Source organism: Cryptomeria japonica, chromosome 5, assembly GCF_030272615.1.
Source record: "Cryptomeria japonica chromosome 5, Sugi_1.0, whole genome shotgun sequence".
Classification (NCBI taxonomy): Eukaryota; Viridiplantae; Streptophyta; class Pinopsida; order Cupressales; family Cupressaceae; genus Cryptomeria; species Cryptomeria japonica.
In genome coordinates this window covers 737,368,007-737,385,726 of record NC_081409.1, presented here as the reverse complement: position 1 = coordinate 737,385,726, position 17,720 = coordinate 737,368,007, and the positions used below count along the sequence as shown (strand labels likewise).

The 17,720-nt window shown below is 36.4% G+C and overlaps 1 protein-coding gene across 1 annotated transcript; it reads right to left on the bottom strand.

Annotated features, from left to right (window-relative positions):
- Window positions 1-842: 842 nt before the first annotated feature.
- On the bottom strand, window positions 843-1,599 carry LOC131028785 (calcium-binding protein KIC). Its single transcript, XM_057959133.2, has one exon. The coding sequence runs from the start codon at window positions 1,281-1,283 to the stop codon at window positions 882-884; it is 402 nt and encodes a 133-aa protein (XP_057815116.2). The 5' UTR covers window positions 1,284-1,599; the 3' UTR covers window positions 843-881.
- Between the last annotated feature and the right edge of the window lie 16,121 nt (window positions 1,600-17,720).

Sequence of the window (17,720 nt, the reverse complement as noted above, 5' to 3'; positions counted from 1 at the left end):
TAAAAATTCTAAGAAATACTCATAGATTGTAGCATGATGTTCTTCAACATTCTATTTATAAACACAATTTTTTTCATAAATATGCATATGTCAATTGTTATTTTTATCTATGAACTTAAATTATATTGCAATTCTATATTATCACTTTGTATTATAGCTTAAAAGATTCTATGTTTTGAGTTCACCCTTTGCTATCTTTCATTGAGCAATTGTTTAGTCTTGAAATCTTTTTTACTATATTGTATAGTTTCCCATTTTTCATCAAATTGCAATATCCTAAGATGTTTTCTAGTGGGATGAGATGTATTAGGACGGATTGATGCTATTTAATTTTGATCTGATATCATGATTGTTGTAGTTTTCTATATAGATTCATGATTTTATGATTTATTTTATTGAAAATTTCAACCATAAACAACTGATATATTGACTATAATGTATTAGCTCTTTATATTAGATAAACTTTTATCTTCTTTTCCAAAGATCAATGAATCAACTTTTTGATATTTTCTACACCGTGGCCAATTGTGATATTGCTAGTAGGATTCAACTATGTAGTTTTTGAGTCAAACCCATTGACCCATGTTTCGTGAGTACTGCTTTACAAGAACACATCTCATGAAAATGAATAGAACACTTAGCACTCGTTGCATCTACATGATACTCACATAATTAAAACATTGCCCATCATAAACATCTCACATAAACCCTTCTCAAAATAAAAAAGATGAAACACAGCCCATATGCTAGGTATTTAGTGTTAATGAAATCCTAATGCAGCTTTGCTACAGAAGTTGACATTCACATCTCATTTAAAAAGGGATGAAAGGCATACAAAGATCTGTAGAAAAAATTTATCCAAATAAATATTTTTCTGAACTTTAAGATTTACAGTCTTTCAACGTTTCTTCCAATTCATGGAGCAGGGCTTCCTGTAGCCAATTTTCAGCCTCCGCCATGAAAGAAGGGCTGAGCCGAATCATCAGAACGCAAAATTCGTGCTCATTCAGAGCTCCGTCGCCGTCCAAATCTCCCTCCTGCACCATCGCTTCTATTTCCGAATCTGCCAGAGACTCCACCCCTAAAATAGCTGAATTTTTTCTCAGACTTTCGACAGTGATCAAACTCCGTTGTGGATCCGCCAGTAGACGAAATCCTTTACACAGTTCCTCCATAAAATCGGGTTCCCCCAATTTCTTAGCCATAACTGGAAGGAAATCCTGAAATTCCTCCATTATATTTCTCCTTATAATTTTCTTGAATTCGAGAGAGGAGTAGAGCATGGATTGCAGGTAGATGGAGAGGAGGTGTTATAGATTTCACCACCGACCCTTAGAGAAATTGTGTAGTGCAAATTAAATGCAGAAATGGATAGGAAACTGCGCGTCGCCATCTAGCCGTTCAAGACAAGCTGGACATAGCTGGAAATTTTGGAGGATTCTTCACGAAAGGAGTCATTGTTTATGAAATTTCGAAGTTGCAGATGCTTTTCGTTGCCCTCGTTCCCACGGGTTTGGAAATTTCCTCGAAAAATCTTCGTGAATTGACGGAGTTTTACAAGCCGACAGACAGTCGAAATATTCGTCAGTACTGGGCATGTTCGTCTGTACGTCGTTAAATTGTCACATATTGGCCGTATAAGATGCTTCCAGTCATCGGGAATTCCATCAACACGAGTACTACAAGATATTGTCCTACAAAAACCGCAAGAATAACGTGGTCAAACATCGCACACGTGGCAACAGCTGTCCCAGACGTGTTGCACAGTGAAGCTCTAACAAACATTTTTTTTTGGGTGGATGGAAAAGACTAAAGAAGTTTGGGAAGTGTACTTTTTTCATTTTTTTAAGTTGGCGAAAGTAGAAACAAAAAATCACTACATTTTAGAGTGTGATGCTTTATGAAAATGCTTATTTAGGGGTTCAAATCGAGGGAAAGACAAGAATCTTAGTAGCTCGATTGAGGATCGGGTCCCATCATCTTCAATGTGAAACATGGAGATGGATACTTTCCAAACAAGAGTAGGAAAATAGACTTGCATCTTTTGTGGTTAAGGTGCAGTTGAAACTGAATGACACTTCATCATGGAGTGCATGGCTTACGAAGATATCCGTAAGTAGTTTGAAGACAATTTGAAGGTGGACAATTTGAGCACGTTGTTTAAGAAAGCAAGGCTACAAAAAACTGTGACTTCATAAAAAAAGCGCTGACATGGAGAGAAATCTGAATCAGTGTTGTTTTTTGAAGCTCTTGGTCCCTTTGATCGCTTGGTCTCGTGGATGTTATCAAAATCCCTTCATTCATTCATTCATAGTTGAAAGATTTATTTATTAATCAAAGCTATAAGTTTTCCACAATCCATTTGAATATTGCTAGCAGTTTTTGGATTTGATTGTGTGAGAAATTTTTGACCTTCAACATTTCAAATCACACTCTGTGATTCATCATCAAGATGCAAGAGAGTTCAAGGAGTTGTAAAAGGGATGCTAGAGTAGACATGCACTTTAATTTTGCCCTTCTCAAAATCTCACACATCGAATGATTTTTAAAAACTAGCACTTACACCAAAAGAAGGTTCAAGGGTTACGTCGATCGTAAAATATACTTTGTATAATATATTGGAGGGTACAATCTACTTTGAATAATTAGAACAAGTTATACAAAATTTCTTTATGATATATCATGTTTTTAAAATCTATTCAAATGATTAACTTACAAAATCAATTAAATTAAATATTTGTGTTGTAGTTTGCCGAGTTATCTTCTTCACAATTATCACAATTCAAAAAATATGCAATGCTTTATAATATCAACCTCAATAATATGTAGAGATAACCATCCATCATCTTGTTCTCCAAAATCTTTTTGGGTTTTTCATTTCAACATGTTGAATAAATATACTGAGGCCAAAATTGTAGGATCAATTTTCAGTATGGTGGCTGGGAAGTTATATACATCAAATGTGATTGACCAACCATAATGATACGAGCCATTGGCAAAAGCGAGGGCTCTTAAATCATGGCATGATAGATTAGATCTTAAAAAGCCTTGCAAATCTTCATTTTGATCATTTGCAATAACTATTCATCATTTTCTATCTTAAAGCATTATAGAACATTTAGGAGTAATGTGGTCTAGATTGCAGTTTATCTCAAATTGAAGGCCCACAATTTAAATCAAAACAATTCTAAAATGTTCAAAACTTTAGTTTTTGTTTATTTTCAATACTACATATTGTAATCTAGCAACCTTATACAATTGGGCTCCCCATTGTTTTGCAAGGACATACTCTTGCATACCAGATATTATTGATCCCTTGTTTGCAGCATAAATTGCAAGCATTGAATGCATATTTAATGTGGTGGATTTTTTTATATATCATACATCTTAGTTTATGTAGCATTATGTTAAATGAAGTATAGATGAAAAATGAAGAAAATAAATTCTATACTCAACCAAAGTAATTAAATATAAAATCAATTATTTTACCCAACGAGTTTTGGATAATATTAAAGATAAAAAAACTTTATATGCACAAGTCCAACTTGTGCTTCAAAGTTTAGGGCCCTATGTTAGCATTTCAAAAAGGGAGATTGTTGGCATTCCAGTAAGTTTGTTGGCATGAGGATATTGAGAAGGTTGTTGGAGATTGTTGATATAATTGATAAAGGATGATTACTGTCATAATAATATTATTTTGTCATTGATGCCAAGCAATTGATTTTCTGATTTAGTATGTTGCCATATCTTAATGAGTATGTTTTGATAAGTATAAAAATGTCGGTAAGTGACACAGAAAGAAAGAAAATGAAGGGGAGTAATAAGTTATTCAATGGGCAACTATTACCGAGTTAGACAATGACGAGATCTTGTTGTTTTGATTGTTTTGATATCCTATATATGAGTATTCGAAGACTGAACAAGAAGGAGAAAAGATTTCAAGCTATAGAATTAGTTAAGGTTTGATATTGTTCTATGTTATCGAGCAAGATGCTAGTCGGTAAACCCTAAGGTTATCACTATCAGTTAAAGAAGGCAGAATATCTACCTAGTGAGGTTCAGTAACAACCGAGTAACAACTGAGTAATAACAAAATGCATTAGATGGATAAAAGCATTATTAAATGAAAGATGCCAATGAGCTGGAGATGTATAGATGATTGGTATGTCATGAAAGAAGTTTGTTAAGAATCTACGACAACAAAAATACAGGAGTTAGATCAACAGCGCAGATTGAACGGTCATAACCTAGCACAAGTTCCAAGGAAGGAATACACGTTCCAAGGCGAGATAAAACGTTTTCAGATCGAAGGATACAATGAACCTAGTCAAGTTTAAAGATCTGATGGCTAAGATTGATAATGGGAAATGTGATCAAGGAGATTAAGCAGTTAGGAATTGTTTATAAATAAGAAATTGTTGATGAACAATAGATGCGGGCAAATAGAAGAACAGTGATACTACAACAGTGATCACCGAGCATAGAAGATTGAATATCTGATTAAAGAACAGATTGAGAAGCCCAGCAAGGAGCAAGATAAGTCTTATGACAAGATTATTTTGAGCACATAGAGTCTGCTTTAGCATTTCAGATGTGAAGTTGCAGATATATTTTATACTGTTTTTTATTTTGTAAGTGATAGGAAATCTCTTAACCGAGAGGACTTAACAGTGTTATTTGTAAATCCTCTAGCAAGGTAACATTCTGAATGAGTGTTTGAAATCCTTTGACAGGGTCACTTCTAACAAAGTGCAAGATTCTAACAAGTCTGAGGGAAATCCCTTAACCGGGTCACATCTAGCAATGTGTTTATGTAATCTGTAACAGTATTGGCTTTTAACCAAGCATACTCTAGAAGGGTATATTTCTTAGTGGGTCTGAAATCCCACAGTGGTTTTTCCCTATTTGGGTTTCCACGTTAAATCTGGTGTTAAATGTGTTATGATGTCTTAAGTGTATCTGTTTATGAGTTTGAATGTTTTACAGTCATAGTTGCATAGCAATAAAGGCTACCGAGGTTGAATCTGATAAATATATTGTATAGTGAGTTTTTATGATTCACCCCCCCCCCTTCTCATCTTATTAACATATGACACTATAGTTTGGAAGATGAATTCTTTCACTTTAGTAGTTTAGATTTGGCATTTACAACATTGTGTTTTAGGTGTATTAAGTGCAACATAACCTTTGCATAGTCTCTCTGTTATATAATTAATAATTGCTTACAAATTTTAATAAAAAAGAAATTTAATTTGAATTTTAAAAGTAATAAAGATCTTGTGTAAACAAAATTTAGAAACTAATAGTTTAATAATTGTAGATCATATTATTAAATATAAAAATACATTGTTCATCATTAAAAATCAACAAACAAATATTTTAAAAATTTGATATTAAAAATAAAAATTCTTAATTAATATGATAATTTTTTAAAAATAGAATGAAATAACTTTTAAATAAAATAACTAATAAAATCAAAACAAGATAAAATAACAGTTATATTTTAATTTATCATATATAAATTAAATTAAATATATAATAAAGTAGAATATATATTGACTTACCAATACATCAACTCAATTTATAAACATGAATTATAGTTTTTTTCATTTAGTATAACAATGATAATAGGACAAAACAACAATAATGTCAAATTGGATCTTGTGCTTGGTATAGCCATCAAAGGAAGAGACATCTAAGACACCATGTGCGGTGGAAAATTTGACGATAAAATGTTGGGTATACAAAAAATTCGTATGCAAATTTTGATGGCATGAAGAACCAATCGAAATTGCTAATACCGATGTTTCTGTCTGGGAGGTTGTGTGGGGGCTAAGTTCTAAGAATTCAAAATTATTTATGTCTGCCTTGGTATGCTTCAAAATGACATGTTTGCATTCCACCTATGACACAAGCCACAAAACTTTTTTGACAACCTTTTACAAACAACCGCATCCATTTCCGGTAACTGTCGAAAAGTCTTAGGCGTGAGTGTGAGACACTTCTGGTGGGCTATGCACACGTTAAAATAGTCTATCGGCTAAATAGCTTTTTTTTGGCTAGTTGAGTAGTCATGCACTTTAATTTTGCACCTCTCAAAATCCAACATTTCAATGTTTGAACTAATTTTTAAAAAATACAACACCTTCCTCGACTCGTTGACTACTTAAACCTAAGATTTGAAGTTGTCATCATTAATTTTAATGCTTTTATTATGCATAGATTTGAGTGTTTAAAATAGCATTTTTGTAACTCCCTATCCATCATATTCTATTTGAACCACATCCCATCCTCATTTGCACTTACGTCAATAGTTGAACATATTGTCATGAAAATAATTCACTTAGACGTTTAAATATGAACACACAATAGCAATAAATTCTATTAAAATTTAAATAAACTACTCTTATTCCCAAATGATCCTAAAATTATAACACATTATATCATATTTCTAATAATTTAAGTCTATAAATTTTTAGAAAATGACAAATGACTAAAAATCTATAAATCTAATCCTATTAACGCTTTCCCTAATACTCATTGAAATTTCAACCTAATATCATCATATTTGTGTATATATAATATTGCCCTAAGCTACTACATCCTCTATCGCTCTAGGGTGCATCTTCTATTGCTCTAGGGTGCTTCATCCACCAAGCTTTAAAGGCATTGTATCAATCAACAGGAGGGATGATGTCTTGTTGTCATGGAAGGGGACATGTCCACCATGTAGCGCTTGCACATTATGTTTTATTGCTATATCACTTCACCTTCATCGTTCTCAATTTATTTTTACTTTTGCAAGCCTCCACTCCTCTTTCCAAGTTCCTTATGATTGACAACATCCAATGAAAACTAAAAAAATATGTCTACGGTTTTGCTATCATAAATGCCACACTTTAATTTATTTTTTATTTTATGTCTTTTGTAATAAAACCATGCATTAAAATGCATGATGCTTATCCCTTTTTAGTTATTTTTCTTTCAATGTTTTTTTACTATTATTAGCATGTTTGGGCAAACTTGAAGGTTGCTACAAGGGAAAAATAAACCAATCACATTTTGGATAATTTTGGGAGATCTTGTTCAATAAATTGACAAATTTTGTAGGGTTAATTTGGTATTGTAAAACTTTGATGCATACAAGGATATTGTCAATTAGCTTAGTAAGTTCCATAATAATGATATTTTTCCAATTGATGTGAGAAGATGGATCAAAAAGGAATTGCAGGGATTTGATACGCATCTGGGGCATACTTGAAGTTTCACAACCAAAGATAAGGGGAAAAACTCCATAATAGCACAACCTCACCCAATTTGCACAAAAGCGCTAATCAATTATTTACCAAACCTAGGAACCATCAATAGTTCCAATGGTTCCTAGAACCACCAAAAGTTGGACAACCTTGTATAATTTCTCCATTTTTGCTCAAAACTTCACGAAAATGAAACAGGGAGTACCCATTAAGCTCTTCTACAAGATGGCTTACAAAATTGCATGTGCATTGCCACAATATGGCCTTGCTAATGATTCATACCTCGTCAAGAATAAAGTTGACACTAGGAGTTTTGAGAACCACATTAGGATTTGACAAAGGTTTTGAAACCATGAGAAAGTCTCAACAAACACTTCATTAAAAATTGTCCAAGGAAATTAGTAGTTAGTAGTAGAGAGGGAACTGAGAACTTGTCAACAATGGTGATGGTTCTTGGAACCATTCTCAGCATTGATAGAGGTTCTTGGAATCAAGAGAACCTCTGATCAACCATAACTTGCATAATTTAAGTCCAAAACTACCCAAATTCAAAACATAGGTATTTGTTAGGTTGTTTTACAAGGTAAAGGGAGCAAACAAATTGCGATAAAACACTTTTGGATGTTTACAATATTGGATAAATGACTAAGGTATTGGTGCAGGAGCACCCTTCCAGACTCCTTCTCTTTCTTTGTCTTGTTGGTCTTATGCTTCTTAGAACCCATTGTACATAAAATAATGAGCCATGTGCTCATAGGTCCTAGGTAGGGTCCTAGAGGAGATCTTAGGGGTCATAAGTCAAGATTCTGATTTTCTTGAAAATGGAGAGTATGTGTGTCTTGGAGGTGTTTAGGGGTCCTTCATATCATGGTGGTGTCCTTAGGTTGGCCCATTGTGGGTCTAGGAGTCATGAAGAGCAACATTGGGAAAGTTGCTCAAAAGTTGCATGACAACTTTTAAAAGTTGTCAAGCAACTTTTCCACCATGATGTTCAAAATCCTTAGGTTGGCGTGGACAACCCTAAATGTGGCACACCGACCGAGGTATGTGTAGTATAAGATGTTACAAACCCTAAGTTAAAGGTGGATGTCAGAGATTGTACAACCCAAGCAAGAAAAGCTTGACTGTGACTGTTTATTGGTTACCAGTCAGTTTGAATGAAGTTATCGAGCAAACTAATGGATTGATTTGTGAGAAAACCTATGTGAAATGTCTTCTTTGGTGTATATATCTTCATTGTGAGTGTTTAGATTAGCTTTTTGTTTACCGATTGAGTGTTCTTGTAAATAATTTGTAAGTTGCAGTCTTACTGTCCAGTTTTGGACCGGTTTGAGTAAATGAAGTCTTAACTCCATTCCCCATTGTGGAACCACCATGAAACCATGGGGAATGGAAGTGAAGACCATGTACTATAGTCCCATGCAAGTAGGGCCCTTGAAAATGCAAGGAAGCCAATTGGAGACCCATTCCTAGGCGAGACTGGACAGTGCCCGGTTAGGAATGGTTGTTGTTGCAGAGGTCTTGGAGAGAAAGGTTGAACAAAGAAATGTGCACCCTTTGGAGGAGGTGTAAAGGAGTGTGTGAAGCACCACGGGTGTGAAGGAGAAGTCTCCACCAATCCAGAAAAGGTGGCTAAAACACAAAACATTCACTATGACCCAGGCAGACCCTAAAAACCCTCACAAAACCCTTAAAAACCTCAAAATTTGCCCAAGGCACTGTACGACCACTTGGAGGCCCAAAACCAAAGAAATCCTTGAGTTCTTTCCAAATGAATGGTAGTCCATTTTGGGAGTTTGGGTTGTTTGTGCAATGTTTGTGAGAGGGAGCCCTAAAAGACCAGTTAGGAGGCCTAATTGGTCCTAATCCTTGTAGCCCTATTTTGTAGGAAAAGCACAAAATAGTGAAATTGGTAAGGGGTTGAAAGCTTGAAACCTCTTGGGGGCACATGAATGGGTGGATAGACCATGAAATAGACCTAAAACAACCTTGCTAATACCTTGGAAGGTGTGGAACAAGATTAACCCTTATTAGCCATAGTAAGGGTTTTTGAGTCTCGTGAGTAGGTGAGACCTTAGGAGCAGCATAGAAACTCATTGGTGGATGGATTGGGAAAGGTCAGGGGATTCCTCAAGCAAAAGGAAGTCCTAGAGACCCTAGGGTGTGAGGAGAACACCAGGAGATCTAAGGAAAGGATCCAAGAGCATAGACTAGGCTAGTCTATCCCAAGCACCAACCCATCAGATTGGTATTAGAGCAAGTAAAAGATTTGTTGGACTATGTATGTCTCTATATACTGGTGAATCAGTAGGGGAGAGCACAATGGTCACTAATGCAGAGCTGGCTAGAGAGGTGGAAGAACAGACTCCTTGAAGAAGCTATGAGTGAGATAAGGGATAAACTGCAGGAAGTGGTGGATCAGAGGACACAAGGACCTTGGGATGAAGACACCAAGGGTAAAGGCAAGAAGACTATAGACATAGATGACATAATCCCTGAACCAGATCCCTTGCTCAATGAATAACCTTTTGTGAAGGCTATCAAGGCTTTGAACACCAAAGCTTTTGAAGGATTGCCACATTTCAGTGGAAGAATGGACATAGACACTATTATGGAATGGATTGAGGGCATGGAAAACCACTTTGAGTGTGAAGGAGTGACAGAGGCTCAGAAGGTTAAAGTTGCCAAATCAAGATTAAGGGGAGCAACTTTGACATGGTGGAAGTACCTACAAGAAGAAAGAGTTAGTATGGGAAAGCTACCTATTACAAATGGGAAAGCTATGGTGAGTAAGATCAAGGAGAACTACTTACAAGAGGATTATGAAGTCCAACTTCATAAGAAGAGACAAGGATTGAACCAGAAAGATCTTGATGTGACCTCCTACACCGAAGAGTTTCAAAAGCTATGTCTCAGATCCAAAGTCCAAGAAGATGAATCTATTAAGGTGGCTAGGTATCTAAGCGGCCTAAAGTGGAACATTCAAGAGGAGATAAGCCTATGGACTCCTACTACTGTTCAAAAGTGTCATCAGCTTGTTGTCAAGGTAGAAGAGAGGAACAAAAGGAAAGGAGACTCCAATAACAGGGGTAGAGGTAGAGGTAGAGATCAAGTGAATCACTGAGGTGGTTACCAAAGCAAGGCAAATGAGCAAAGGAACCAAGGAGAAGCCAAGTTGACTGAGCATGGAAGTGAAACCAATCCTAGAGGAGGCCAAACTAGAGGAAGAGGTTCACAAGGTGGTTCAAATAGGGGTAGAGGTACCGGTAGAGGTAGTTCCTACTTTGCAACAATGAAATGTTACAACTGTGGGCAATTAGGACACCCGGCTTATAGATTTCCTGACAAGCCTACATCATCAAACAGTGGAAAGAGGGTCGCATATGCACATGAAGACTCTTCAAGCAGCAAGACACTGGATGTGGATCAGATTGAATCAGAAATTGGTGAGAATCTGATGTTCAATAGGATTTTGATCAGACAGCCAGTTAAGGAAGAACCCAAACATAGAAGAGCATTGTTTAGGGTGAGATGCAAAGTTCTTGGTAAAGTGTGCAAGGTGATAGTTGATTCAGGCTCAACTGACAACATCATTTCAGGAGAGGCAGTTAGGAAGTTGAAACTCACAAGAATACCCCACACTAATCCTTACAAGGTGACTTGGTTGAACAAAGGACAAACTGTGCTTGTCAATGAACAGACTTGGGTAGAGTTTTCTATTGGAGGATATAAGGATAAGATCCTTTGTGATGTGTTGCCCATGGATGCTTGTCATCTGTTGCTAGGAAGACCCTGACAATTTGATAGGAAGATGATCTATGATGGAGGAGAGAACTCCATTTCTTTCAAGAAGGATGACAAAACCTTCAAGATTCGGTCTTTGACAGAGGATGATGAAGGAAGCTCAAGAACACCTAGTGTGTTGTTGAACACTAGTAAAGAGTTCTTACACTTGTTGCATGAGGAGGAGACAATGGGATGTGCCATTTTTGTGAAGCCTAAAGAGGAGGAGAGTAAGTTGCAGACAGAGGTACCTAAGGAGGTAAAACAGATGTTGCAAAAATATGAGGACACAGTAAGTGATGGAGCACCTGCAACTCTCCCACCTAAAAGGTCTATTAGCCATCAAATAGACTTTGTTCCCAGTGCATCCTTACCTAACAAGGCTGCATATAAGCTTACACTTGATCAGAATAAGGAGGTAGCAAGGCAAGTGTAGGAGTTATTGGACCAAGGGTTAGTTAAGAAAAGCATCAGCCCATGTGCAGTTCTGATAGTGCTAGCATCCAAAAAGGGAGGTAAGTGGAGACTTTGCACTGACTCAAGAGAAATCAATAGGATCACCATAAGGTATAGGTTTCCTATTTCTAGAATAGAGGATCTAATGGACTGCTTAGGAGGGGCTATGTATTTCACCAAGCTAGACCTTAAAAGTGGTTTTCACCAGATAAGAATTAAGGAGGGTGATGAGTGGAAAACTGCTTGTAAGACCATATAGGGGTTGTATGAATGGCTTGTGATTCCATTTGGGCTTTCTAATGCTCCAAGCACCTTCATGAGGTTGATGAATTAAGTGTTGAAGGATTTCACAGGAAGATTTGTGGTGGTGTACCTAGATGACATTCTCATCTATAGTAGAACCAAAGAGGAGCACCTTGAGCATTTGAGGTTAGTCTTAGAGAGGTTGCATGAGGAGAAGCTATCCATCAACCTAGAGAAGTGTGACTTCTTGAAGCAAGAGCTGGTCTACTTAGGATTTGTGGTGTCTAAAGGAACCTTGAAGATGTATCCAAGCAAAGTGGAGGCAATCTTGAATTGGCCTGCACCTAAAACAGGGACTGAGGTTAGAAGTTTCCATGGATTAGCTCAATTCTATAGGAAGTTTGTGAGGAACTTCAGTGGCGTATGTGCACCAATCCTTGACACCATAAAGAGGGGTCTTAAAACCAAGTTTAAATGGACAGAGTAGGCTGACAAAGCATTTCAATTATTGAAACAAGAAGTAGCCACAAAACCTATCCTACTCCTACCTACGTTTGATAAGCTATTCACTTTGGAATGTGATGCAAGTGGAATTACAGTAGGTGGTGTGTTGAGTCAAGAGGGAAGACTTGTGGCATTTTTCAGTGAGAAGCTTAATGAAGAAAAGAAGAAGTACTCAGCTTATGACCTTGAGCTATATGCATTAGTTCAATCTCTAAAAAAATGGAGGCATTACCTACTCCCAAAAGAATTTGTAGTGTTCATAAACAACTAGGCATTGAGTTACATTAACACTCAAGAGAAGCTCATCAATAGACATCTGAAATGGATGGAATACCTCCAATCCTTCACCTTCACCATCAAGTATAAGAAGGGGCAACTTAATAAGGTGGCAGATGCCTTAAGCAGGAAGTTGTTGACAGTTCAAGAGTTACAGTTGTAGAGCATAGGCATAGAAGGTTTCAAAGACCTCTATGAAGGAGATGAAGACTTCTCATCAGCTTACAAGGTTTGGAAAGAGTTTGAGAACCTTTTCCATGGTGAGTATGCAGATTAAACTCTCCAAAATGGTCTCTTGTTCAAGGGTAACTAGTTGTGTGTACCTAAAGGATCCATGAGGGAGAACCTCATCCAAGAGAAACATAATGGCAGTTTGAGTGGACACTTTGGGATTAATAAGACCTTGGATTTAGTACAGAGGTACTACTATTGGCCAAAGTTGCCAAGAGATGTAAAGAGGTATGTAGAGTAATGTGGAGTGTGTCAAAGAGCAAAGGGAGGATCAAGCAATGTTGGTCTTTATCAACCATTACCGGTTCCTAACAGACCTTGGGAATGTATAAGCATGGACTTTGTAGTAGGACTTCCCAAGACTAAAACAAGTATGGATAGCATCTATGTAGTAGTAGATAGATTTTCCAAGATGAGTCATTTCATACCATGTAAGACTACACATGATGCTAGCTATGTTGCACATCTCTTCTTCAAATAGATTGTTAGGATTCATGGACTTCCTTTAAGCATTGTTTCAGACAGGGATAGCAAGTTCATGGGTCATTTTTGGCAAACATTATGGAGGAGACTAGGAACTAACTTGTCATTTAGCTCAGCTTACCATCCACAAACAGATGGTCAAACTGAAGTCATCAACAGGGTGTTAGGCAATTTGTTGAGGTGTCTAACTAAGGAATATGGTCAGACATGGGACCTAATCATTCCTCAAGCAGAGTATGCATATAATGACAGTGTGAATAGGACCACTGGTAGAAGCCCTTTTGAGGTTGTGTATGGCAAACATCCAAGGGGAGTATGTGAGTTGAGAGACCTTAGTACTTTGGAGATGAAGAGTGGGCAAGCAGAGGACTTCACTCAAACCATCAAGGAAGTTCAAGAGAAAGTTAAGAAGGCCATCCTTGAATCCACTCAAAAACTGAACGCTAAAGTGGATGAGAAAAGGAGAGAAGTTCAGTTCAAGGTGGGTGACTATGTGATGGTACATTTGAGCAAAGCCAGGATGCAAAGTGGCAAGCCTACCAAACTGCAGATGAAGAGAGTAGGACCTTGTCAAATTCTGGCAAAATATGGTGAGAACGCCGATAAGGTTGATTTACCTTCAAACTTAGCCATTTCACCAGTCTTTAATGTTGCTGATTTGGTAATGTACAAGGGAGAGATAGCAGGGCAGACTGAGAACCAAGCTAAGGTATTATAGGACTTGGATGTAAATACCTTACCTCAAGTGAAGAAGCCTAAAGCAGAGGAGATCCTGGAATCAAGGGTAAAGAAGTCTACTAGACACTAGGTCTACATGGAGCACTTAGTGAAATGGGTAGGCCAACCAGTATCTGAAGCTACATGGGTGGAGGAGAGGAGGTTCAAGACCCTTGGAATAGACCCGACTCTCATCTCTTCTTCTATTTCTTAGTTGTGTGCAGAGGGAGAGTATGGTGTAGGAGCACCCTTCCAAACTCCTTCTCTTTCTTTGTCTTGTTGGTCTTATGCCTCTTAGAACCCATTGTACATAAAATAATGAGCCATGTGCTCATAGGTCCTAGGTAGGGTCCTAGAGGAGATCTTAGGGGTCATAAGTCAAGATTCTGATTTTCTTGAAAATGGAGAGTATGTGTGTCTTGGAGGTGTTTAGGGGTCCTTCATATCATGGTGGTGTCCTTAGGTTGGCCCATTGTGGGTCTAGGAGTCATGAAGAGCAACATTGGGAAAGTTGCTCAAAAGTTGCATGACAACTTTTAAAAGTTGTCAAGCAACTTTTCCACCATGATGTTCAAAATCCTTAGGTTGGCGTGGACAACCCTAAATGTGGCACACTGACTGAGGTATGTGTAGTATAAGATGTTGCAAACCCTAAGTTAAAGGTGGATTTTAGAGATTGTACGACCCAAGCAAGAAAAGCTTGACTGTGACTATTTGTTGGTTACCAGTCAGTTTGAATGAAGTTACTGAGCAAACTAATGGATTGATTTGTGAGCAAACCTATGTGAAATGTCTTCTTTGGTGTATATATCTTCATTGTGAGTGTTTAGATTATCTTTTTGTTTACTGGTTGAGTGTGCTTGTAAATAATTTGTAAGTTGCAGTCTTACTATCCAGTTTTGGACCAGTTTGAGTAAATGAAGTCTTAACTCCATTCCCCATTGTGGAACCACCATGAAACCATGGGGAATGGAAGTGAAGACCATGTACTATAGTCCCATGTGAGTAGGGCCCTTGAAAATGCAAGGAATCCAATTGGAGACCCATTCCTAGGTGAGACTAGACAGTGCTCGGTTAGGAATGGTTGTTGTTGCAGAGGTCTTGGAGAGCAAGGTTGAACAAAGAAGTGTGCACCCTTTGGAGGAGGTGTAAAGAAGTGTGTGAAGCACCACTGGTGTGAAGGAGAATTCTCCACCAATCCAGACAAGGTGGCTAAAACACAAAACATTCACTGTGACCCAGGTAGACCCTAAAAACCCTCACAAAACCCTTAAAAACCTCAAAATTCGCCCAAGGCACTGTACAACCACTTGGAGGCCCAAAACCAAAGAAATCCTTGAGCTCTTTCCAAATGAATGGTAGTCCGTTTTGGGAGTTTGGGTTGTTTGTGCAACGTTTGTGAGAGGGAGCCCTAAAAGACTGGTTAGGAGGCCTAATTGGTCCTAATCCTTGTAGCCCTATTTTGTAGGAAAAACACAAAATAGTGAAATCGGTAAGGGGTTGAAAGCTTGAAACCTCTTGGGGGCACATGAATGGGTGGTTAGACCATGAAATAGACCTGAAACAACCTTGCTAATACCTTGGAAGGTGTGGAACAAGATTAACCCTTATTAGCCATAGTAAGGGGTTTTGAGTCTCATGAGTAGGTGAGACCTTAGGAGCAGCATAGCAACTCATTGGTGGATGGATTGGGCAAGGTCAGGGGATTCCTCAAGCAAAAGAAATTCCTAGAGACCCTAGGGTGTGAGGAGAACACTGAGAGATCCAAGGAAAGGATCCAAGAGCATAGACTAGGCTAGTCTATCCCAAGCACCAACCCATCAGGTATGCACAAAGGGGAACACAAAACCAAGAGAAAAATCTAGCTTGATGACCCACATAACATTTCTTAGATCAATTATTAACAAGGATAAGGAAATGGGTACACAAAAAGGACGGGTCTCAAGCCAAAAAAGGACATGATAGGATTGAGTCCCAACACAACCGATAGAACATCTAATTTGGATAATATTATAAATAAATAAACAAAAAATAAATTTTTAGGTGATATCAATAATAATGCATTCAAAAATATTTTCAATCTGATTACATATGATATAAAAAATAATATGTATATTTGGTTTGGTAACCCTTGCTTTGTATCCTAATAACATTCACAATGTCCACTTTATCTTTGATTTCTTCCATTAGATTCAACCACTCTACTTCAATATAAATAGAGAGTTATGATTTTTTTCCCAATTTGTTCATTTTTTTCCCAATATATTCATTATTTAGGTTCACACATTAAACTAATGCAACTCCTCATTGTGAGTTAAAAAAATCATGCTCAAACTTTTGAGAAATAAAATCTATTTCAATGATGCATTATCATCATGTTGAGTTTATTAAAAAATTCATTCAAATGCATGAATTTTTATGTCATAAGAGTGATTTCTAATTTTTGTCTTGTGCAAAGAGAATCAAAATTGTCTTTTCATTTTTTTTGCATTAGGAGGTTGATGTATTGTGAAATCAAGTTATTCTCAACAATATTTCTCCTAAATCTATTAATATAAGGGACAAGAAGCAATCCATGATGACGAAACTTGTGAAAATGAATACAATTAGAAAATACAACATAGAATAAGATAAATGGTGCAGTTTTAATAATGTTATCAATCTAGTGAATTTGGATCCAAACTTGAGAAAAATTGACACATCTAAAATGAACCCACAATAAAATTTATCATAAGCTATATCAAAGTTAATCTTTAACAATGAGGAGCATTGATTAATCTCTCTAACAACACTTAATACAATCATAAGCGGTATAATTAGTGTGTTAAAGAAAAACTATTCTTCAATTGAATCTTTTTGTTGTGATATAATAATCCTTAAATATATATTTATATCCCTTCTTATTAGTTTTTTCCATCCAAAATTGTGCTTCTTATGAAGTGAGATGAGTTGAATGAGTCCTTAATTAATTATTTAAACAATGTTCCCTCCCTAAACACCTTAAAAACAAATTTAATTCCCTAAAGATCTTTTTTAATTAAAATGTTCAATTTCTAAGTGTTGATGATTCTCTCAACATGTTTTTCTTTTAATATGATAAAGGAGAGGTTTAAAGGCCCGTTAATCTACTTAATCCAATAAATCCTGATGTATTTTATATTAGAATGAATTTGGTGTTATGCCAATATCTTCTTATGAGGATCTTATGTAATTTCATGATATTAACAATCTTCTTTTCAATATTTTATAGGTGAGTATCATCTTATTCCATATATAAATATAATTTATGCTATGCCTCATAATAATTATGCCATGCTAACCATGAGGTCTAGGGACCAAATTCTATATTAGTGACTTAAAATTCTAAAATGTGTTGAAGCTAAATTTATATAATATGAAAAAAAACATTGAGTTTTAAAGGGCATAGTCATAAGATCATCAAGAACATGTTAAATAATAAAATCTAAGGTAAACTAGGATATTTTATGAAACCAAGTCCCTCATCTAGATATTTTCTTATTTCTCATACATGTATCCAAGAATCATACATCATTCTCCAATCCATAAAATATAGATCATATTATTTAATTATGACCATATCCTTGTCTCTTTTACATAATATAAATTAACATTGAGCGTTAAGTTATCTTTTAATTTAAATCAACATTAAAAACTCATAGTGAATCTTTACATCTAGATTCTAGCCTAAACAAGTTATACACTTTTTGACGAACAACTACAATTACCACTTTTTTTATCTTCTTTTGAAAT

What these genes read in the sequence shown, in the direction of transcription:
- LOC131028785 (XM_057959133.2), bottom strand. Translation starts at nt 1,283, where the DNA reads ATGCTCTACTCCTCTCTCGAATTCAAGAAAATTATAAGGAGAAATATA.